General features: G+C 48.6%; 1 protein-coding gene across 1 annotated transcript in view; it reads right to left on the bottom strand.

Annotated features, from left to right (window-relative positions):
* Positions 1 to 2,759: 2,759 nt before the first annotated feature.
* The window catches only part of TTLL8 (tubulin tyrosine ligase like 8), a 70,791-nt gene continuing 50,966 nt past the window's right edge, over positions 2,760 to 22,584 (bottom strand). The window contains exons 10-15 of the mRNA XM_069102971.1: positions 21,926 to 22,115; positions 19,274 to 19,422; positions 16,327 to 16,570; positions 13,681 to 14,116; positions 12,039 to 12,528; positions 2,760 to 2,997 (exon numbers count right to left, since the gene is read on the bottom strand). Of these exons, the coding sequence (XP_068959072.1) occupies positions 2,819 to 2,997; positions 12,039 to 12,528; positions 13,681 to 14,116; positions 16,327 to 16,570; positions 19,274 to 19,422; positions 21,926 to 22,115 (1,688 nt within the window). The 3' untranslated portion in view covers positions 2,760 to 2,818. The remainder of the gene's footprint in view (positions 2,998 to 12,038; positions 12,529 to 13,680; positions 14,117 to 16,326; positions 16,571 to 19,273; positions 19,423 to 21,925; positions 22,116 to 22,584) is intronic.

The following is a 22,584-nucleotide window of genomic DNA, read 5'->3' as shown; positions in this document are numbered from 1 at the left end:
GCCACTGCTGGTTGGCCATATGCTAAATGACAGTTCAGTCAGCCAATGACAGGAGACTCAGACATGATGGATGGCTGGATGAATGGAGGGAGGGACCTTCCTCACCCCTCACACTGAGAAAGGTGCCAAATGAGCTTCTTTTTCCCTAACACAAAAGTGGACACCCACAAGGCTAAACACCTCCCCGAGTGACTTTAGGAGCAAAGAGGGGAGGGCACGCACTGCTTCACCTGGTCCTGGCTAATTACCCACGTGTGGTTACGGCTCCATGTGAGAGATTTTAGGACCTCATTAGCAATCAGACCCCCTGCTCTTATGCCTGGGATGGCAGAAACAACCCCAGCTTCTGTCAGGACCCTGGGCTCCTGCTTCTGGCTTCTTTCTCCTACAATTTACTTTGCCTCAAATGCTGGGAGGATGTACAGTTAGGAGGGGTTTCTGCTTTCAAAGTCATCCGTGCCTTACCAACAGTCCCATCTCTATGGTGCTCTGCAGTTTCCTAGTGCCTTCCTCACAGTGGTCCTGCCAGCGAGGGAGTGCCAGGCTCTCCACACTCTTCCTGACCAGATTATCTGGGTCACTCATTCTCAGGTGCTCTTCTAGGCCACAGATACCCTTTCCTTTTCTCTTGAGACCATTTATTTTGCTTAGTACAAGGCAAGGGGCTTGTAGTGAGGATAGAGAGGACACAAGCTAAACCAGATCTTTCCCCCCATCTCAGTCAGGACAGCCTGACAAGGTCAATGACTGCAATGGTAGAATCCAAGAGAGCATGAATTCAATCATGGTTACTGATACAAAGAGCTAGGTGTTCCCCAGACTCCCTGGGGAGGAATGAAGAAGATTTGCCAATGGTCTCCTTCATGGGAGTCAATCCCGGATCCCTCGCCACCCTGAAAGCCTCTAGTGCAGGACCAGAAGTCAGTCATTAGGAACTCCAAGGCAGACATTACTTTCATTCCACTTGGCCAGGTTATAAATGAATTCTGAATTGAGAAACCTCACAACTTAGTGTTTTCATTCTATAAAGGAGAGAAAGGGGATGGAAAGAAGCTTGTATCCAACTACTGTTGGCTCAAAAGTGTCCTCTCCTAGGTTGCCAAGCAGATGCTGTCTCTGTCAGAATCCAAGGTAGATATCAGCTTTGCTACTTTGGATGACAGTCTCTCAATCATTCAGAGTAACTTGAGTGTGAACTCATAGGACCAGAGATTTACAGATGGCTGCGACCTTGGAGATTGGCACAGAAGAGTTAAATGCCAGCCTGGGAGGTGAACCCAGGTCTTCCTCCAAAGCTCTATGTGTTCTCCCTGAGGAAGTAGTCTGTTCATGCCAGTCATTGTCATACTTAGCCCTAAGGAATGAGATCCAAGATGGGAGAAGCCCAACCCTGCCGGCTCATTTTTTTCAAAAGTGGGGAAACCAAACAGACTCCCTGATCTCCCTGATCTCTGCTGCCCTCTGGCTTTTAAATCAGGGCCAGGGCAATGTAAGCAGGAAAAAAATCACACACAGTCCCACAACATGGAAGGTCAGAACTAGAAGGGGTCCTACATCAGCCAACAGCTAAATTTGATAGAGAAACCTGTAAAATGCTGTACAGATGTTATCTCACTGGATCCCTACAATAGCCTTATGTGCTGAGTGCTATTATCATCCCCATTTAGAGATGGGGAAACTGAGGTTGAGTGAAGTGACTTCCCCAGGGTCCACACCCAGTAAGTATCTAAGGCAAGATTCACCCCTAAGCCCAGCCCTCTCCATGGTACCACTAAGCTGTCCAATGAACAGCAAAGGAGCAGTTGTCCCCAAACCAATCAGGAAGGGGGCACTCTGAAGAAGTCCAGAACTTGAGTCCAGGCCCCAGAAAAGTCTGGTTGGTGGCAAAGCTATTCCTCCCCCCAAGGACATTTTTCTAGCATTTGGCTGGAAAATGAGTTGCAACTCATTAGAACCTACTTGGACTCCTTCAAGAGCTAAATAACCATGTGGACAAGCTAGATGAACCTGCAGAGGACATCTCTCAATGCCATTGTCCTCGGCAATCCCTTCTTATTCTGCTTTCTGAGTAACATCATCTGTACATCCATCTTTCTGACAACTGGAAAGCCCCTGCTATGATGGCTTTTAGAAGCTGGCCTGGTCCCAAAGTTTCCATCCCCACCCCATCCAAAGTAAACATTTGGATATGAAAAGACCCAAGACAGCAAAACATTGTGATGTGAATTTGGTCATTGAGGGAATGACCTCTGTGGTCCCTTCCACTTCTAAGCCTATGACCCCATGATTCTATTAATGAGGCTGGGGGCTCATTTATTGTCACCTTGAAGTATCACCCAGCAAAGTCAGTCAATTCCAACATCAACAATATTCTCTGCTGGTATCACACCAGTGGGATCCAGGGAAAGCAGAAAGGTGGTGCTTTAAAGCCCATGTCCTGTTGGAGGAAATCCTGTTGGGACAAAGCTACCACTTCCGGGTTGGCTCCTAGGGACCAGCTTAGTGGTGTGCCAAACACTGGACTTGTTTTGTGGCATTCCAGCAGAGTCCAGGCTTCTCCCAAAGCAGTCCATTCTGGGGCTCAGCAGGACAGAAATGCATGGGCTGGTTTTGCTATCCCACCCCATCTGTAAAATGTACTACTGTGAAAAGCACTTCCTTCCCCTGGGATATCTTGAAAAAACTCCGCACACAAGGTTGGTTATTTATATGAATGTTTGGGGTTTTTTTTGCTTGTTTGTTTAAAAAAAACACAATAAATCAGACTGTCCTGGAATCCATTTAGGCTGCTATAAATCTTCTAGGGAGAGTGGGTGTTTCAGAGGTTCCACAGGCTGCCCACCATTCTCTTGGATGCGCCATTCTGGCCATTTAGAGGGACATAGGAACTTCCTTGTAAGATCGTGGCACAAAATGAACTACAACGCTTGCAAGTCTTTTCCATCTGGAACGTTCCTTTGCAAACGAGGCAGGGGGCTTGGATGCTGCTTGGCAAGCCTGCAGAGAGCAAGATGGAAAGCAGCTTGAAAAGCTTTGCAGCAAACCCAGGACAGACAGCCTGAGCTTGTCTGGACAGGATGCCCCAAAGCCAGACTCTCTGCACAACAAACATTAAGCAGACACTCACCATGTATAGGGCTTTGTCCTGGAAGATTAAACATGAAAAATGGAGCTCCTGCCCTCAAAGAGCTTACAATCTAAAAGGAGAGATAGGGCACAGGCACATATGAGAACTCAAATACATCAGCCCACCCCCTGAAACAAGGGCAAAGATGCCTTTAGTCACACCTCCTAAACAGGTGAAGACAGCCTTTCTCCATCCTAGGTTTTAGACCAGGTGGGGGAAAAGTCCTGGAGTTAGAGGGATGCCGCCCAGCAATCATGTTCAGCTTGGCTGAGGCCTCATCTATAAAATATCAAATTGGTTTAAACTCTGGATTTTCTATGAGATTTGTAGCAAGCCATGGTGGAGATCTTTGGGCAAAATTCCTCTATTAGTACCCTAGCAGTATCCCCAGATCAGCTGATGTCTCCATATGGAGAGCCAAGGACTAGATGCAGATCCACGTCTCTCCAGGGAGCCCAACAGAGACCTCCTTAAACCCTCCAAGCTTGAGCCCACTTTCCCCTGGACTCTGTATGTACTAGTAGGCGTGTATGTCACAGGTTTTGGGTTGTTTGTTTGTTTGGGGGGGGGGGCGAGTATTTTGTACCAACTACACCATCTTATTAAATATCCTCTTCCTAAAAGTTAATTAAGTCTAACCAACTAAATTATCACCACATACTCATGTGTATAGTACTACAAAAGATAATTCCATCCTCTCAGGGCCACTCCTAGAACTTCACGTTCTAGGGCGCTGTGTTCATAAGGGTTCATCTAGCTGTGTCTTAGGCCATGTTTGTCAGGGCCAGTAGGAGTTGGAAAAAATCACTGCAGAGCATAAGCTCTGAGGTGGAACATAACAGTGGCAAAGGAGACATAGGAAAGTCTGAGTAGGGAACAAGGAGTGAAGCCCAATGCAACTGAGCAAATACGGCACAGGACTTGGATTCAGAAAGGTCTGGGTCCAAATCCCATTCCAGATACTTGTTGTGTGACTCTAAACACAAGGGGGTTGTACTATAAGGTCTATGATACTAAGATCTTTAGGGTGAACTCATTTTTCCAGAGACAAGGAAGTAGGAGAATTACTTTCCAGGATGCCCTCCCATGGCTTTCCTTCTTGGATCTATCCCCCGTATAAAAAGGGGCCTCTTCTTTCCTTCTTTCTTTCCTTCCTCCCTCCCTCCCTTCCTCCCTCCCTCCCTCCCTTCCTTCATTCCTTTCTTCCTCCCTCCTCTTTCCTTCCTTCCTTCCTTCCTTCCTTCCTTCCTTCCTTCCTTCCTTCCTTCCTTCCTTCCTTCCTTCCTCCCTTCCTTCCTTCTTCTCCCCTCTTCTTTCACAAGTCCTGAGAAGATTCCTAGCCAGGATAAGAATTTCTAGGACCTCAGGTGAAGAGACTACTGTATCTTGGGGGGAAGAGGAATTAGGGGGCAGTGGGCTCTGCTTTGAAAAATTCCTCATGAATAATACAGGGTTTCACTCAGTCAACATTCAAACACAAAACCATGCAATTCTCTCACTGGCCGTGACAGCACTTTGTAGTATTCCTCTCAATGGAAACCACTCTTCCAATGTAGACATTCAAAATGCAATCTAAGTTCAACCCATTCCACAATCCCCATACCACAGTCACCTGTCATGTGCCTCTGACGTCTCCCGAAAGACACTGTTCTAGGTGCGAGGGAGGCACAAAGACAAAAACATGGAAAGAAATCGGCCTTCCTCCAAGTTCGTGACAGGAAGAACTGCAAGTCTTTTTATACAGGAAAGCAAGGCAATTGGGCTGGAGGCAGGATTTGAACCAGCCCAGGGAGACCTTCAGGAGGACTTGGCTCCAGGAAGCCTTAGGTCGCTCATTACAAAAGGAGACAGTGATTGTCTTGACGCTGTTGGAAAAGAGAGACAGAAGCCAACCTTAGGCTTTCTCCTTGTCCCCAGGTCTGGAGATGGGAAGCCCAGGAGGTGGGAGGGAGGGGTGAAGGGTGGAGAAGAGGGAGGGATAAAGGGGGAGAAGGAAGGATGGACAGAGGGAGAGGGTATGGGAAGCTCACTTTACACACCCTGGTCTACAGGGGCTGTTTGCAAGTCAGCGTCGCCCTCTTCTGGGCCAGTGGAGAGTGTGTTGGCCTCCTGTCTTAGAAAGTCCGTTCTCCAGCTTGGGCCTCGGGTTCTTCACCTGTAAAGTGAGGATTTTCAAGTTCTCTTCTAGCCTTGACTCCTCCAAGATCAAGCTTAGTCCTTCCCTTCATCTCCTCCTCGAGCCCTTTCTCTGAATAATGTGAACGGTGGGAGATGGTTGGGGCCTCTTGGTGACATGGTGATTTTTAAGTTGAAACTTCCTCCTAGCTAATCAATGTCTCAGCCTTCCCTTGGACAAGGGCTGAAGCGGCCAGTGATGAAACGCAATGACCACCACTTTTACAAGGGAGTTGTCCAGCCAGTGGCAGCCACCATACCTCCTCTTTGGTGATGGTGAATTTATGTAAGGCTCTTGTCCATGATCACCTGCTGTGCCTAGGAAGGGCCCACAGTAGGACAGGAAGCCAGGGCAAGCCCTCTGAACTATCCTACCTCCGTAATCCCCGAAGACGGGTGGGTGGCTGTTTCAGGCAGACACATGTGTGGGTGATCACTCAGTGGGGTCACTGGCATCCTGCAGGGCTGGGGGGACAATTTCAGGAAGGTCTGGTGATGCTCAGAACCTGTTGTCGGAAAGACGAGAGCCATGTATCCTAGCCTTCAGTTTCCTCAGGGCATCATCGAGCCCATCGACATAGTCACAAAATGAAAGGTACTTAGACGTCTTGATTCCTCTGGCTTCATTCTCTCAGTAGCAGCACGATCAATCAATGTGATCTTCAGTGACTTCAGTAATCACTGATGAAACATCTATTGCCTCCAAGAGCCTGAGGCCAGTACCGGACAGACAAACTCTCACACAATTCTCCGCCTTTACGGAGAAGAAATTCTAGTGCTTGAGGACAGGGAGGTGGACAAGCATAGAAATAACTGTTTCTCTGTATTTCCTTACCTGTGGAATTCATGTACATCCTCTTACCACACAATGGCCCCAACTGGGGTAGGAATTGTATAAGGAATTCCCAATAACAAATTGGGGTGGAATAACCCTGGGAGGTGGATGCTTTTGCTTTTATTATCTCCATTTCATAATTGGGGAAATGAAGGCAAACAGAGGCAAAGTGACTCGCCCAGGGTCACCCAGTTAGTAAGTGTCAAGAGTTCAGATTTGAACTCAAGTATTCCTGACTTGAGTGCATCACCTGGCTGCCTCAATAAACATTTATTAAGCGCCTATTATGTCAGGCATTGTGCTAAGCACTGGGCAATAAAAAGACAGGCAAAAGATAGTCCCTGCTCTCAAGGCATTTTACAATTTAAAAGAAAAAATACAAGACATAAAAAGATGCTGAAAAAATTGGGGATGGGGGTAGGGAAGAAAGGGTACCTCGAGGGGCATAATAAAGTCCTGCAGCTGGATGTAAGATGATGAGATGGACTCCCTAGTTCTCCTCCTTCAGTGAAGGATCTAGGCAGAGGCCTCTGATAGCCACCTTTGAGCCCCTTCAAACAGAGGGAGGGAAGATGCTCCATTCACTCTCTCCTCCCTTAAAATGGTGAGGTTGGCACCATACCACTAACCCTTTGTTTAGAGGGTTTTCATCTCTTTGGTGAATGTGATTCTTAATGTCTCTCGGACCTCTGACAATGCAGGATGAGAAAATTTTCCAGGTGAGGATACCTTCCCTTCCAAAGCAGACCTTATCAGTTATGGCAATCCACTGTGCCTGCTTTGGAGTAAATGAGAGGTGCTGAGGACACCTTTTATACGCCTTCCTCATGAGATTATAGACAGGAAAGCTCTTTGTAAAGGGGAACAGTGTTGTGCAAAGAGGCCTGTGTCAGGCAGTGGGAGCCTTCGTGTCCTCAGAGGTGTGCTTCCCAGGCAGGAGGGTGTGAATATGCATCAGGACTGAGAAGCAACAAGCCCCCAGTGACAGCTTCCCAGGCCCCATTATCTCACTGTGCGTGTCGGCCAAAGTGGCATTTACTCATGAGGAGCCTAGCAAAGGGTCACCATGTCCTTCCTTCCCTCAGGCATCTGGGAATCTGGGAGACTGTGCAAGAGACTCAGATTATCACCTTCTATCCTAATTCTTTTATTCAACTACAAAAAGCAGATGTGTTATCCACCTGGGCAATAGAGTCTGTAAAAGAATACTGGCTGGCTACTGACTTGTCCCAGGACTCCTTCTCTAAGAACCTTGATGAAAAAATAGAGCCCCAAGATAAGATGAGGTTTTCAGATAATGATGCTGCCACTTGTAGAATCCTCTAGAATTTACACAGGGATCCCACCATGCTGGCACATGGCATCAGACCCTCTGGGCTCTGACCCTTCAAGCTCAGGGGGCTTCCTTCCTTTAGGCTGAGGACCATGAAATTCACTTATGGAGGTGCTTTCTGAGGCTGCTTTGGTCTCCCACCCTCAGCCCTGCTCCCTGTGGCTTGGGCCTTTCCTTCAATGCACAGGACTTTGTCTTGCTGGTGCAGCTGCCTTTTCCTAGCCTGCTGGACTTTTCCTTTGACCAAAGAGACAAAATTTAAGTGGGCTTCAGGATCCTCTGATGACTCAGTCACTCACTCATGTCCTAGGGAAAGTAGATTATTGTCAGCAGAATGTCTAGCCTGCCCCCACCTCCATGAGCTCTCTCAGCTTGAGGTGCACACCACACCGGGATGAGTTGTACAATATCCCCTGACAAGTGGCCCTCTAGTCTTTGCTCAAGGCTCTCCATTGAGGAGGAACCCCCACCTCAGGGGGCAGACCTTCCAATGTCTGTCCATCCAGGCTATGTTGATCCCCATTACTCCTAGTTCTTGAGCCCTCTTCCATGTGACAGCCTTTCAAAACATAGTGATGGCTTCCATATCCCCCTCCCCAAGTCCTCTCCTCCTTAGGATAAGCATCCCTAGGGTCTTCAAGCAGTCTTGATATGGCACAGACTTAACATCACCCCCATCATCCAATTTTCCCTTCTCTGGTTGCTCTCCAGTTTATGTCCAAAACCGAACACCAGATGGGGTCTAATCAGCACCAAGGACAGAGGGAAGCCTCCACCCCACCCCAACCCCATTTCTCTAGAATGAGGCCTAAAGACAGCATTCTACATCAGTACAATTAGATTCTTTCTGACTCTGCCCAATGGATTTCCTCATCTTTCTTCATGCACAGTAGAGGGAGGTCCCAACTCGAAGCAGACCAGCCTCCTTGATGGTAGGACAAAAACTCTGCACCTGCTGCACAGCACCTTTTCACTGACTACAGACAGCGGTGAATTCTTCAATTCCAGAATAAGCATTTATGCAACATCAGCTCTGTGCCAAGTTCTGGGCATCCTGAGAAAAAAGACAAGCCATTCCTGCCCTCAGGGAGCTTACATGCTACGGGGGAGACAACCATGTATATGCATGGGTATGTGAACATACCCACACAATAAACATGGGGTAATTTATCAAAGGAAAGCACTTCCCAGAGGGCTAATCTAGACCAAATCTTGTCCCAAACTGAGCCAGCTGGTTTTCTAGGACAATTCAGACACTCCTCTTGTAACCCTTCTAAAAGAAAGAAGCTAACTCCATCTCACCGAGCCCACTGGCAATATGACCTCAGGTTGCTCCAGAGACACATTGGGCTGTGCAGGGAAGGTCCCTGCCATCTTTGCAAAGCACTTACTTACAGGTGGATCCTACTACCCTATAAGGGGTTGTTTGGAGTGAAATGACGCCCAGTTTTGCAATGTTTAAATGCACCCAGGAAGAGAAAATAGAACCTCAGAAAAACTCACCTATCTTACAAAAAGAAATTGAACAAGCAATCCATGAGCTCCCTAAGGAAAAATCCCCAGGACAGACAGATTCACAAGTGAATTCTACCAAACATTTAAGGAATGATTAATTTTAATACTAGATAAACTATCTGCAGAACTAGGCAAAGAAGGAGTCTTACCAAATTCCTTTTATGATAAAAATAAGATGCTGATACCTAAATCAGGGAGAGCAAACCCAAAGAAAAGTATCGACCAATTTCCCTACTGAATACTGATGCAAAATTTTATGTACCATGTGACTTTGGGCAAGTCACTTAACCCCAATTGCCCTCCAAAAAAATTTTTATACAAAAGACTAACAAGGAGATTACAGCAATGTATCAAAAAGATCATACACTAACCAGGTGACATTTATAACAGGAATGTAGGGCTGGTTCAATGTTAGGAAAACTATCAGAATAATTGACCATATCAATAACAAAAACAACAAAAATCATATGATTGTTTCAATGTAAATGTAGAAAGTTTTTGACAAAATGCAACATTCATTCCTATTAAAAACACTAAAAAAAAGCATGGGAATCAACGGGGCTTTCCTTAAAATTATAAGTATTATTTATCTAAAGCCATCAATAAGCATCATCTGTAATGGGGATAAATCAGAAGCCTTCCCAATAAGATCAGGGGTGAAACAAAGATGCCCACTATCACCACTATCATTCAATATTGTACTAGAAATGCTAGCTATAGAAAGAGAGAATAAAAAGGAATTAGAATAGACAACAAGGAAATACAACTATCAGTCTTTGTAGATGATGTGATGGTACGCTTAGAGAATCCTAGAGAATGTTAATGAGTGCCCAAATTTGTCTTCTTGAGTTGCCATATTTTCCAAAAACACTACATGTCAAAGATGAAGCCCCTATCCCCCCGAACTGACATAATTTGTTATTTGCACCCCATGTATGTCCTTGGGCATCAAGACAGGTGTCAGTCAGGCTGCTCTAGACTGGGAAATTGTGCAGCTGGGACCCTTGTACGTAAGCAGACCCTCCTATCTTCATGGTCTGTCAGTGTCCAAAGGAAAAAAATGCAGTTTGTGCCATTGCCTTGCTCCTCCCCTTCAGGAGGTGAGTAGTCCTTTTCCCCTTCCCTATGACTTGCCCTTTTCCCTGTAACTTAAATACCCAATGCTTTTCCCTGTAGTTGCATAGGATTTCCACATGCATGTTAATTTCTCTTTTAATCAATCCAGTTTCAATGGATGTTTCATGGACTTGTGCTATTTTCTGGTTAACAAGAATCAACTTAAAATCTAGTTGAAATAATTAACAACTTCAGCAAAGTTGCAGGATATAAAACAAACCCACATAAATCTTCAGCATTTCTGTGTATGCCAACAAAGTCCAGCAGCAAGAGATAGAAAGTGAAATTCCATTTAAAATAACTGCAGACAATATAAAATACTTGGGAGTTTACCTGCCAAGACAAACCCAGGAACAACGTGAACACAATTGCAAAATGCTTATATGAACTGATGCAAAGTGAAGTGAGCAGAACCAAGAGAAGAGCTTACACAGTTAATGGTAATGTTGTATGATGACAAACTGTGCATGACTTAGCTGTTCTCAGCAATACCATAATCTAAAGGACTCATGAAGAAAGCTGCAATACTCCTCTAGAGAAAGAACTGATATGGTCCGGGCGAAGATCACAACATTCTATTTCCCCCTTTTTATCTTGGATTGTATTGTTGGGTTTCTTTGTGTTTTCTTTCACAACTAATGGCTAATATGGAAATGTTTTGCATGACTGCACATGTATAACCTTGATCAAATTGTCTGCCTTCTCAATGAGGGGGGAAGGGAAAGAGGGTGGGAGAGAATCTGGAACTCAATACTTTTTTTTAAATGGATGTTGAATATTGTTCTTACATGTGATTGGGGGGAAAACCATAAATATTTCACTTAGAAATATTTTCACTTCTGCCAGAGCAGAAACCACAGCCGCGTGCACAGAATCTTAAGCAATCAGGAGCTCGGAGGGCTCCCTCATTGACTAATAGAAATCACAATGGCAGAATAATCACGACCATTATAGGCCCAGGGGCTTCAGGGATCCAAAAGAGCATGTGGCATGCATGATACAGCACCGGACTTGGAGTCAGGAAGGCCTGAGTTCAAATCCCAATGCAGATACTGACTAGCTGTGAAACCCTGAGGAAGACACTTCATCCCTCTCAGTCTCAGTTTCCCCACCTGTACGATGGGATCATACTAGCACCTAGCTCATAGGATTGCTGTGAGAGTCAGACCAAGTAGCACACACATTACATAGATACACATGGATGTATATGTTCCTATATAACACACAGAGGTGTATATATAACAAGTGTATAAACACACATCGCATGTGGAAATGCGTGCACACACATGTATATAGGTGTGCGGCACACACATAACATGTGTGTATGCATGGGTGTAACAATCCTGGGGTGCCTGCCATGTGCACATGTGTATAGATGTGCATGTACACAATACACACATACACAGCAGCATTTTCCCAACCTTCAAGGACTGCAAAAGTGTCACCAATGCCGCTGCTGAGGATGACTATCCCAGCCCCCGAATTTTACAAAGGAGGGTACCCAAGCCCCAGAGAGGGAGGCAGTCTTGTCTAAGATACTCACAAGAATTGGGATTGGAACCTAGGCCTTCTCCCTCCAGATCCCAGCCTCCATCCACTGCCCTGGGCTTCTTTACCCACAGAGTAGCCAGAGTCCTCATGTTCCCAAGCCCTGCAGGACAGGGCAGGTACACGGGCACTCCAGGCTCAGAGCTGGCTTGGGTCTTTCCCAAGGCTCTCCTGAGCACCATGAGGCCAGAGGTCAAGTCCAGGTTGGGGGGTGACTATTTTAATGATGAGGAAAATGGGTCCCCAAGAGGTGCCAATGGCCAGGCAGCTGCCCCAAGCACCTCGGGCTGTGCCTTCCGGGGTGAGCAGAGGGGCCCCAGAAAGCCTGGGGCTGCTGGGGGCACTGACAATGGGCAGGGTGGGGTTGGGGGGACTCTAGCAAAAGTTACCTGAGCCTTTGGGTGGCTGGAACACAGGGTTCTCCAAGGACCGAATGCTCTGCAGCACAGAGGCAATGGAGGCCGTACTGAGGAGGTTGGGCTCTGCCAGCTTCGTGGTCTTAGCTCTGGGAAACACAGCTTTATGGGAAACATTTTCTAGGTGCTGAATCGCAAAAGAGGGGAATTCCATGTTGCTGAGGGCCTTCGTGTAGACAGAGTTTATCTTGTATGTTCTGCCCGACCCTCTTTTCAAAGGCACCGGTAAGATGCAGGGAGGTCCCTTGTCTTCTCTCAGTTTTGCGTCCTGCTTGGGAGATGTCTGCTCGGGCAGCTGGTCCTGTTGGGAGCTGAAGCACCTGCTTCGCAGCATGTGACCAGCTGGCAGGGGGCTCCCCAGGCTGATGTTGGCGATGGGAGTTGTATGTCTCCTTCCTTTCTGAATGCTGAAGCCTTCCACGAAGAGGTTAGAGCCGCTGAATGGGGGCAGTTCCACAGCAGGCTGGGGAAAGACAAAAACCAGCCTGAGAAAGTATCTGTGCTGGTGAAGGCACCATGCCTCCGATGCAATGGTGGCATCTCCGGCCAAGCTGGAGGCAGCCAGGGCTGGCTCTCCTGACCTCCCTCTGCCATGGTTAGGCAGGGAGGTACCGAGGAAGAGATAGAGCCAGCCCTCGTGGAACAGCAGCCAGAATCTGCCCCATCCCCTCAAGGCCAGGACAGAGCACCAAGACTCCTCCCTGTCAGCCCCATGAGATGGCTAGACCTTTGAAGACAGACCCACTTGTGCCCTGAAAGGCAGTCCCTAAGCTGCCTGCCTGGCTCCTCTATCCTCCTTGCAGGCTGCTCTCCCCAGGTGCCCACACCTTTGCCTAGATGCACACAGCTGTGCCTCATGGGCCGGCAGAGAGCTTGGGGCAGCTGCTCTCTTAAGGACAAATTGAACCCAATAACTAATAATAAGTTCTTGCAGCTCTGTCGTTCTTGGGCTTCTCTTTCATCAAGTCTGTATTACACAAAGCCCTGGGGTAGGTGGAGGTAAAAATCTGAGAAGTTTCTGCCCTCATGCAGTTTACAATCTATCAGGAGTCACAATGAGCTGGCTTTTCTATGGTGCTTGGTGGTTTGCAAGCCTTTGCATTAATGATCTTCTCCCACCCCAAGGAGGCAGGATAACAGTCTGAGGCAGTTGGGCCCCCACCTATTTCAGCTGTGTCCAGCACCCTTGGCAATGTGCCACATGCTGTCCCTAGTGAGCAGGTGCCCTCCAAACCCAGGAAGGCTCCCTGGAAAAGGCAGCTTCATCCTGGGCTTGGAGGGCTGGAGGGGAGGCAGAGACCTGAGGAGCAAAAAAGCAGGGGGTAGTTTTGAGGAAGTGAGAAGCCCAGTATGCTGAGAGCACCATGCATGTGGAGGGTCACAGTAAAGGCCAATCTAAAGACATCAGACCCCCTTCCTTCTCCCAAAGCTATTCTGAATAACCTCGATCTCAACAAGAGTCGTCAGGGGCCAAACTGGGTATCTAGTCCCCCCTTGCAATGTCACCAATAAGTGACCCCTCCCCAGGGTCCTGAGCCCCTCCCCCAGAGCCATTTGAGCTGACATTTGGCCAGTGTGGAGTCCACCTTGGGACCCAAGCATCCCCAAAGCTCACTTGTCTCCACAGGAGTTCAAAGTTGCCAATGTCACAATTCCGGTCCGTTTTCCTGTCAACGACGACCTTGATGGTGTCCTCTTGTACTCGGGCACAGAGCTGTGCTGTGACCGGCGTGGATGGGAACATGGTGGGGCTGGAGTTAATCTCGATGAGCCACGGCTTGAAATCCTTGCCGAGGATGAAGTCGGCGCCATAGAGCTCGAAGCTGTTTTTGCGGGCCTCCACGTGGTCCTGGGCCACCTTCATGGTGTGCGTGATGGCCTTCTTCATGGACGGGTAGATGACATTGTGCCAGACGTGGCCGCGGCCACGCTTCTGCAAGTACTCCTGGAACTTAGTGCTGGTCCACATGTTGTAGCAGGGGAGCAGAGGGCTGCGGTCCTTGGCGTTCTTGAAATGCTTCTGGATGGAGTTATTACAAAGATGAATGGCACTGAAAGGAATACATGAGGCAGCCCTTAGTCCCATGGGGGTCTCTCAATCCCTGACCCAGAGCTCCAGGCCCAGCCCATCAGCCTCAGGTGCTTCCCTGCTCTCTGCCCCAGAGGCACAGAGGGTGCAGGGCCTGCCCTGGCTCCCCCCCCACTCAGATAGCACTTCAGTTCTGAGAAGGCCTGACCTTGGGCCACACTTGCTCTCAAGAGTGCAAGGAGGGAACTGTAACCTTGATGAGAACCAAGGGGTTGTGATGAGGGGTTGCTGAGATTTGGCCATCATTGTTGTCACAGCCGATCCAGGGGACTCCTGACTAAAGGTTACAGAAATCTCCACAGTGCCCCTTTCTAAACATCGCCAGCTGCCTTCCACCTCCCAAAATGGATTGAATGGAGGGATCGGACATTCATGATAAAACTAGCTTTTAAAAATGAAATTAGGAAGGTTCAGCCCAGCTTCTGATCTGCATGAAAGAAAGAGGACAGACTCTTAAGGGTGAGCGACTGGAAGGTCACAGTCTGTGGGGGCATCTCCTGAACGTGGGAGTGCATTCAGGCATTTCTGGAGTGCCCACTAGGCTCAGGGAAGGCATTTCTTAAAATGATGGTCTCTGCCCTCAAGAATCTGAGTCTGCTGGGATGGGCCACGGTGGGGACCCCTAGGGCACAGGTGCAGACAAGCAGAATTCCAGGTAGAGTAGGGGTGGGGGAAGGGGGAGTGAAAAGAGCTCCTGGCAAAGAAACAAGGGAAAACCCAAGGGGAGAAAACTATCCTCTGGGGAGATTAGGGAGTTTTAGTAAATCTGAAGGAAGGAGATTATACAGAAATTGGAGACTGGGAAAGAGGGAACTCCAGGACCATGGGGGATCAGAGAGTTCGAGGAGAGAAAGTCCAGATAGAGATGGGAGACAGCTTGGAAGCGGAATGGTACAGTAGAGAGAGGTGGTTCTGGGAGTAACAAGACCCAGGTTCGAATCTGGCCTCTGATGCTGACTACAAATGTGACTTCAAGCCTCAGTTTCTGTATGTGTAAAGTGCTGGGGGGGCCTGGGCTAGGTGGGCTCTGTGGAGGACAAAGTGAAGGAAAAGGGCTGGAAACAGGCTATGGGAGTTACTAAGGGGCATGAATGGTGACCTAGGGACCTGAAGATGAGCTGAGAGTCTATTAGCTCTGGGTCAAGAATTCCCAAAGTACAGATCAACCACCAGCTTGGACCCCCTCGAAGACGGGGCCCCTCGTCCTAGAGCAGCCCCTTCCCATCATACTGCTGGCACGAGGCTGGGGTGGGGTGGTCAGGGAGTCCGTGGGGGGGGGATGTGCATGTGCATATGTGTATGTGCATGTGCGCGTGTCAGAGAGTGTGTGTGTGTGCACATACATATAAAGCCCATCTAAAGTGGAGAGGAAGGTGGAGACTTCCAGCCATGAAGCATGGATTCCCAACTTAGTTCTCACCTTACTCACTGTGTGATGTAAGACACCAGACGCTCTCTGAGTCTCCCACACACAGGTACACACACACAGACACACACACACTCTTGTGGGGAAGGCAGGGAAGAATGTGCCAGAGCCCAGGGTGGTCCCTGATGGGGCTAGTGTTCCTTTTGTCTGACTTCAGTCTATCTGCCAGTCCACAAACCCCTGTGGGTTTTAGGAGGCAGGAGGCACACAAGGCCTGGCCAGCCACGGATGGGCTGCTGGGCACAGAAGGCCAGAGAGGCCAGATGGGGGACCGAGGCCTCTGCCACAGCACCCTCACTCCCCAGCCAGTCCCAGGACACTGCTTGTGTGCTGGGAGCTCTTTGTTTGTCCTCCATCTCCCCAAGGCTTGGAGCAGAGGGGGGCACAAAAGATAAAGGCAGGCTGGGCTCTCTGGCACCTCTCATATTTTGAAAGCATTGCCACATAATCTGCAAGATGTCTCACAGACAGGGACCCATTAGTTCTCCAACCTCTGGCCTAGCCAGTGAGTGACTCACCACTAAGGCTTGCTACTGCCCCCCCCCCACACACACACACAAAGAGAACCCTCAGCTGACACCTTCCTGCTCACCTGCTGAAACAATCCATCAACAGCTATTAGAAATGTAGGGACATTCACATCAGCAGCCATGTAAGCAAAGGGGCAAAGGGGAGGCAGATGTGATGTCCTTCAGTGGGTGGCTTTCATCTCAGAGGCACCATGGCCGTCCTGTGGGGGGACTTACCTGTCCAAACTGTCTAAGGAGAACCGTTGAGTTGAGAACCTCAAGTAACTTTCTTTGTAGAACCAGATGGTCAGAGGGTTCCAATCTGTGACAAGGAACCACTGTCTGATATCAAACTTGGTGTCATAAATCAGCAGGGGAGTCTCAATATACTTTTGGACCACCCACTTATTATCCTTGGAAGGAATGTTATCCGATGTCACAAGCTTCATGATTTCTTCCACTCTGTCCATACATATGATGTCTGAAAGGACACAATGTCTCACTCAAGTCAGACCCAACAGCAGCCAGGGCCGACAGCAGCCAACTGCCATACTCCCCTTAGCGAAGCCAGGCAAGGTGGTGCCCTTCCTCTCTCAGCCATAAGCAAGATTCCCAGCGGTGGAAACATGGGATGCCCATGAGGCAGAGAGGGGCATTCCTTACCATCTCACAACCCATGGGGTGTCCTGCCAAGCACGGAGACCTACCGTGTTTCCCCGATAATAAGACACTGTCTTATTAAATTTTTTGGACAGAAAAACACCAGAGGGCTTATTTTCAGGGGAGGGCTTATTTTAATGAACATTGACAGCAATTTTAATAAACAGGTAAATGTGAACAAAAAAATGTACCTTTATTCAATAAGCAAATCACTGGGGAAGAACAGGATGATGTGCTCACTGCTGCAGCTCTGATTGGATGCAGCTCGGAGCGCGGCGTGCGTTTCACCCGGGGGGGGGGGGGGTGCATACAGAGGGTACCATAATGTAGCGTGTAGCGCAGGGGATCACCTTCACTACAGTAGCAATCTCAATAGGGCTTATTTTCGGGGGAGGGCTTATTTTAGAGGAATCTTACACAGTAAGGGGAGGGCTTATTTTTGGGATAGGTCTTATTATCGGGGAAACATGGTAGCAAGGAGGCTTCTCCTCTTGTGTCAGTGGATGAGAGGGCATGGGAGGAAGTGTGGTGGGGAAAAAACCTGAACATCTCTCTCTCTCATTTTTTTTATCTCCCTTTGTCATGATCACCCCTTTCCCATGGATCAGTCATCTCTTCTTTGCCAACTGCTTTTTCCTTCTTTGCCTCTAGCCTGCTCAGTCCTCCCTGCCCTTCACACTTTGGTTCCATCCTTTCCTTGTCATTCATTGACAAGCTTCTTCAAAATGCTGTCCATGCCCTGGCTCCCCACACTCTCCTGAAGCCCCCACCAATCTCCTGAAACTGTTTTCTCCAAGATTGTTGGGGACTTCCCAATCAAGAGCTCCAAGGGGTCTGAGGGGGGGTGTCCTCTTCCTCTCTGGCCCTAATGAAGCTCCGAATACTAGTTAATTGGTCCCTTCTATTGGAACCTCTCAGCCTCCACTCAGACTCCACTCTGGGTTCTTCTCCTCTCTAAACCCTTCCATGGCTCCTCATTCTGTTCCTGACCTTTACTAGGAAGGTTCCCAGGGCACCATCCTGGGCCCTCTTCTCTTCACTCTCTCCCTTGGCAATCTCATTCACTCACACACCTTCAATCAACCCACCAACCCATTGATCAAGATCCACCATGAGCCAGGCAGTGGAGATACCAGTATGGAGAGCAAACAATCCCTCCTCTCCTGGAGCTCCATGCCTGTATTTCCCCCAGGTACCCCACCTTCCCCACAGACTCAACATGTCCACAACTGAGTCCAGCATCTTTCCCATCATCTGCCCCTCCATCATACCACCATTGGTCATCCATTGGCTCTTGAGGGCCCTGTCAATAAAGACCAACCAGGAACCTTTGCCCACTCCAGTCTGCTGTCCATTCTTGTCCTATGACTGCCTGTTGGGCTCCAGCCATCCCCTAGATAAGCGCCTCTCTACATTGATCAGGCTACTCTTGGTGCCTGGGATGTGCCCCCTCCTCTAGGAAGCCTGCTCCGATTCCTCCCACCATGGAAGGGCCTCCCCCCCTCCCAACCTCAGGCAGAGCTTTGTTTTTCTATTTCCATTATTACTCAATATTGTACATAATCCTCATTACATAATATCCCTTCTTGCATGTTGTATCTGGGTTTGTGGTGTTTTGTTTCTTGAGGTGCAAGAAGCAAGTTTCATTTACATATTATACCTCCCACACAGAGCAAGTTTTTACAAAAGGTTTGTTGTCATCTGTAGACCTGACCTCTACCTTCAGTGACCCGGATCCACTGCTAGGATGTTGCCCACAAAACACACCCAGGGAAAGCCTCATATTTATCATATTTACAGAGGCGGTTTTCTATGACATCCAGGTGGGGCAGTGGACAGAGGCAGCCCCAGGAGTCTGGAAGGCCAGAGTTCAAATCCTGCCTTAGACTCCTACTAGCAGAGTGGCCCTGGGGCAAGTCACTTACCCTCTGTCTGACTGAGTTTTCTCATCTGTACAATGGGGATAATAACCTCACTGACCTCCCGGGGGTGTTGGGAGAATCAAATGAGCATCACTCCTATGTAAACTATAGAATTCAAGGGTTAGATTCAGACTCAAACCCCAGCTGAGTGAGGATGGCTAGCATTCCACTGAAAAGCTCTGTTGGTTCTCTCCAGAGCTTAGCACGGAGCCTGGCACACAGCAGGTGCTTCATAAAGGTCCAGTGACTGATTGATTCTCAAATTCTGAGGGCATTCTTTTCAATGGCTACACGTGTGTGGGCATGTTGTTAAGGATCTGAGTGGACCTGGCCCTCTCAGTGAAACCCCTTCAATGGCCTCTAACTGCTGGGATGGAAGGAATCCTGGACCTGTGAGTCAGAAGACCCACACTTGGCTCTCCTCTTTTCTATCAGCCTACCGAGACACATTGTACAGGGTCTCCCTTCTCTGTGCCTCAGTTTCTTCACCTGTAAAATGAACAAGCAGAAAGAGAGCCAGGAGCAGAACCCAGGCTTCCTGACTCCCAAGGTGAGATCAAAGACTGGCAGATTTCTGGAAAGCCCTTGGCAAGGCCTCTTACCTCTGCCTCGAGATTTGGCACCCGGCTTTAAGATCCAGATGTTCCTCATGCCATCGATTTCAGACTGGGGGTTCACTGACATGATTTTATTCAGAATGCTCTGACACTGGTAAAAGTAATTCTTTGAACTGGGAATATAAGCATCACCACTAAAACAAAACCCAAGAAAATCCGGTTAGAATTAAGTAGGTCATTTCCCACAAAGTCTTCGTTCTGGGAACCCTCAAGGAAAACACGGCAGGAGGTGACAGAATTCTCCCATGATTGAGTGGAAACAGACTCCCCAACACATCCTGTGCAAAGGGGGTGGGGTGAACTGTAATAGGATGGAAATCCTAGGGAGAAAAACTGTCTGTTTGGGGTCCTCCGGCCTCTGGGCAGTCTTGGCCCAGAATTGCCATCTGCCTTTTGAAGCCCAAGTGAAATGTTGTTTCCTCCAGGCAGCCTTCCTGATCTGCCCCCATTTTGTACCTGTGTCCCCAGTACCAATTATACTGCCTGGTGCTTAATAAATTCGTGTGAACGATAGCTCTCCATGGGATAAAAGCACTCCTCATAAAAGCAGAGAATCAATGTCCTATGGAAGGCAGCAGATCCTGTATCAGCCACTCAAGGAGTGCATAGGACCAGAGATAGCTCAGGAGGGCTTCGTGCAAGAGGTGAAGAGAGGGAGGAGCATGTCAGGCTTCAAGCTGGTGCAATGTGGCAAGGATATGGCCAAGAACCACATCTCTTAGGACTTAATTTCCCAGGATGCTCAGGGCTGGGAGAGCATCAGCATTGCTAGACATTCTCTGACTGGATAGTTTCTGGGTGGTGATTTTCTCACTGGAGTATTCTGATTGGTGGGGAGCCTTCCATGTTTAATTTTGGGTGGCCAGAGTCAAAACTAGCACATCCAAGACAGGGAAGAGGGAAGGGGGAGAGTAGAGGGCGATGCATGGAGAGGGGAGTGAAGAGACCTTCAGAGCCTCTGAAAAGTGGGTGAGGAGCCAGATGTGGCACCAGGAGAAGGAAACTCATAAAGAGAAGAGTCCAGGGTGAGACCTGCCAGCCCTGGCCCTCAGCCACGCTCCCGCAGCAGGCTCCTGAGAGGCCCACGAAACTGCACGTTGGCCAGCGAATGGACACTGGTGGGGGAGCGGGGGAAGGGGGAAAGAGGGGGGGGGGGGGGGGGGGGGTGGAGGGGAAGCACTCTCCTCTGCCTGACTGCTGAGGAAAGAAGCAGCCAGAAGCTGCTCTCTCTGTCCCCAGAGATTTCTAACTAATCTTCTCTTTTAGGGAGATGCAGAAGACTTCAACTGGTTTTGTTTAGATGCAGAATGTGCTTTTTTTCTGTTGGCTAATTGATTTAATTTTTTTTAGTTCCATATTCTCTCTCTTCTTCCCCCGCATCCCTTGAGAGAAAGGGCTTTAACCATGGCATTCCCCTCTCTGTATCCAGATCTTAATTCATCCATTTTACCGTGGGTTCGGTGTCTCTTGTATCATCGGGCAAAACTGGGCATTTGAGCTAAACAGCCACAGTGAATCAGGAGTGGAGAGGGATTCTAGAGGCTGTGATTCTATCCCTGGCAGGCAGTAACAAAGAGCAAAAGATGGCCCAGAACAGGCTCAAGCGGTCCTGAAGAGGAGGAAAAACTAAAGCCAAGGAGATGAGGATAGAGAGCAGCTTGGCCAACATGAGGGTCCCCAGCAAAGGTGATGGAGCAGAGAAAGAAGACGCAACCACATCCAGAAGGGCACAAGAGTGTGGGGGGAGGAAGGAGAGAGACAGACACAAAGAGACAGAGACAGAAAGGAGAGACAGAGAGAGAAAAAGGGAGAGACAGAGAGAGAGAAAGGGAGAGACAGAGAGAGAATGACAGAGAGAGAGAAGGAGAGAGAGAGACAGAGATAGAGAGACAGACACAGACACAGAGAGACAGAGACAGAGAGAGGAGAGAGAGAAAGGGAGAGACACAGAGAGAGACACAGAGAGACAGCGACAGAGAGAGAGAGAGAGAGAGAGAGAGAGAGAGAGAGAGAGAGAGAGAGAGAGAGAGAGAGAAGCGGAGACTAGTGGGACAGCATCACCAGAGGACAGACAGTTCTGCAGGATCAGAGTTGTCAGTTGTCCTGGCCATATACATGCTCTGTCCAGATGTGTGTGTGTTCACATGCATGTGTGCACACTAGCCTCATGTGTGTTGTATGGTTACGTGCTCTCTAAATGTGTACTCTCCCCAACTGGTATGGTGGTAATATGGCTGTAATTCACCCTCTCTGTGCCCTCTGGGACCCCTTCTTACATTGCACTGGTGATGCTGTTTTGCTGTTTGATTAAACATCTTTTGCTCACAAACTGCAGACGCTGACTGGTACGCTCACGCTAGATCATGAGCACCTCAGGCAGAGCCTTTCTCAGGGCCCTCTCTGAAGAATGGAGGTGTCAGGCATCTCCCCAGCAGAGTGAAAGCTCCTCCGATCTCCTTTTCCAGTTCTCTTTTTATTGAACCCAACCTTTCATGGACCGGTTTCTATTCCAGGCAAGCTTTGGGGGCAGACGCTCCAATGGACCAAGAGGAAACTCCTTCATTTCCACTTCTGGAAAGGCTCTGCCTCGACCCAGATCCCAGAGTTACACAGTTAGGAAAAGACAAAATGTCTTACTGGATAAGGTTGTAATATTGCTGGATCAGCTCCTTCCACTCAGCGTCTGAGAGGGTTTTCAGGGACTCTGCTGAGATGTCAATGTCATCGTGTTCCAGCTGCCCAAGGTAATTCTCGCACACCTTGCAAGCCACCTCTATGAGCTGCCCTGGGAGGTCTATGAGTTTCTTTTCATCAACACTAACTTGATCTGAAAAGTAAACACATCTCAGAAGCATGACAGGGTATTAGAGAATCACAGCATCTCAGAGCTGGACAGGTCCTAGTCCAACCTGTACCTGAGCAGAAACCCTTTCTAGAGCGTCATCAACACATGGGCACCCTCAAGACTGCTACTGACTGGCAACCCATACCTCCCAAAGCAACCCATTTCATTTTTGAGAGAGGGAGAGGGAAAGGGAGGAGACAGACAGATGGAGACTGACAGATGGAGACAAGAGAGACTGAAGGAGACAGACAGGCAGAGGGACAGAGACACAAAGAGACAGAGAGAGACAGAGAGAGTGAGAGAGACAGAGACAGAGAGCCCATGCTGCTGATAGCATGTCTTTCTTTTCTTTTTTTCTTTTTTTGCTTTTTGGAGGGCAATTGGGGTTAAGTAACTTGCCCAAGGTGTGTGTGTGTGTGTGTGTGTGTGTGTGTGTGTGTGTGTGTGTGTG

This window comes from Petaurus breviceps, unplaced genomic scaffold (assembly GCF_028583685.1).
Source record: "Petaurus breviceps papuanus isolate PSGF00001 unplaced genomic scaffold, PetGlider_PUasm1.0 558, whole genome shotgun sequence".
NCBI classification, from domain to species: domain Eukaryota; kingdom Metazoa; phylum Chordata; class Mammalia; order Diprotodontia; family Petauridae; genus Petaurus; species Petaurus breviceps.
Note: the sequence above shows the minus strand (reverse complement) of the source record. Positions and strands in the feature narration are given on the sequence as shown.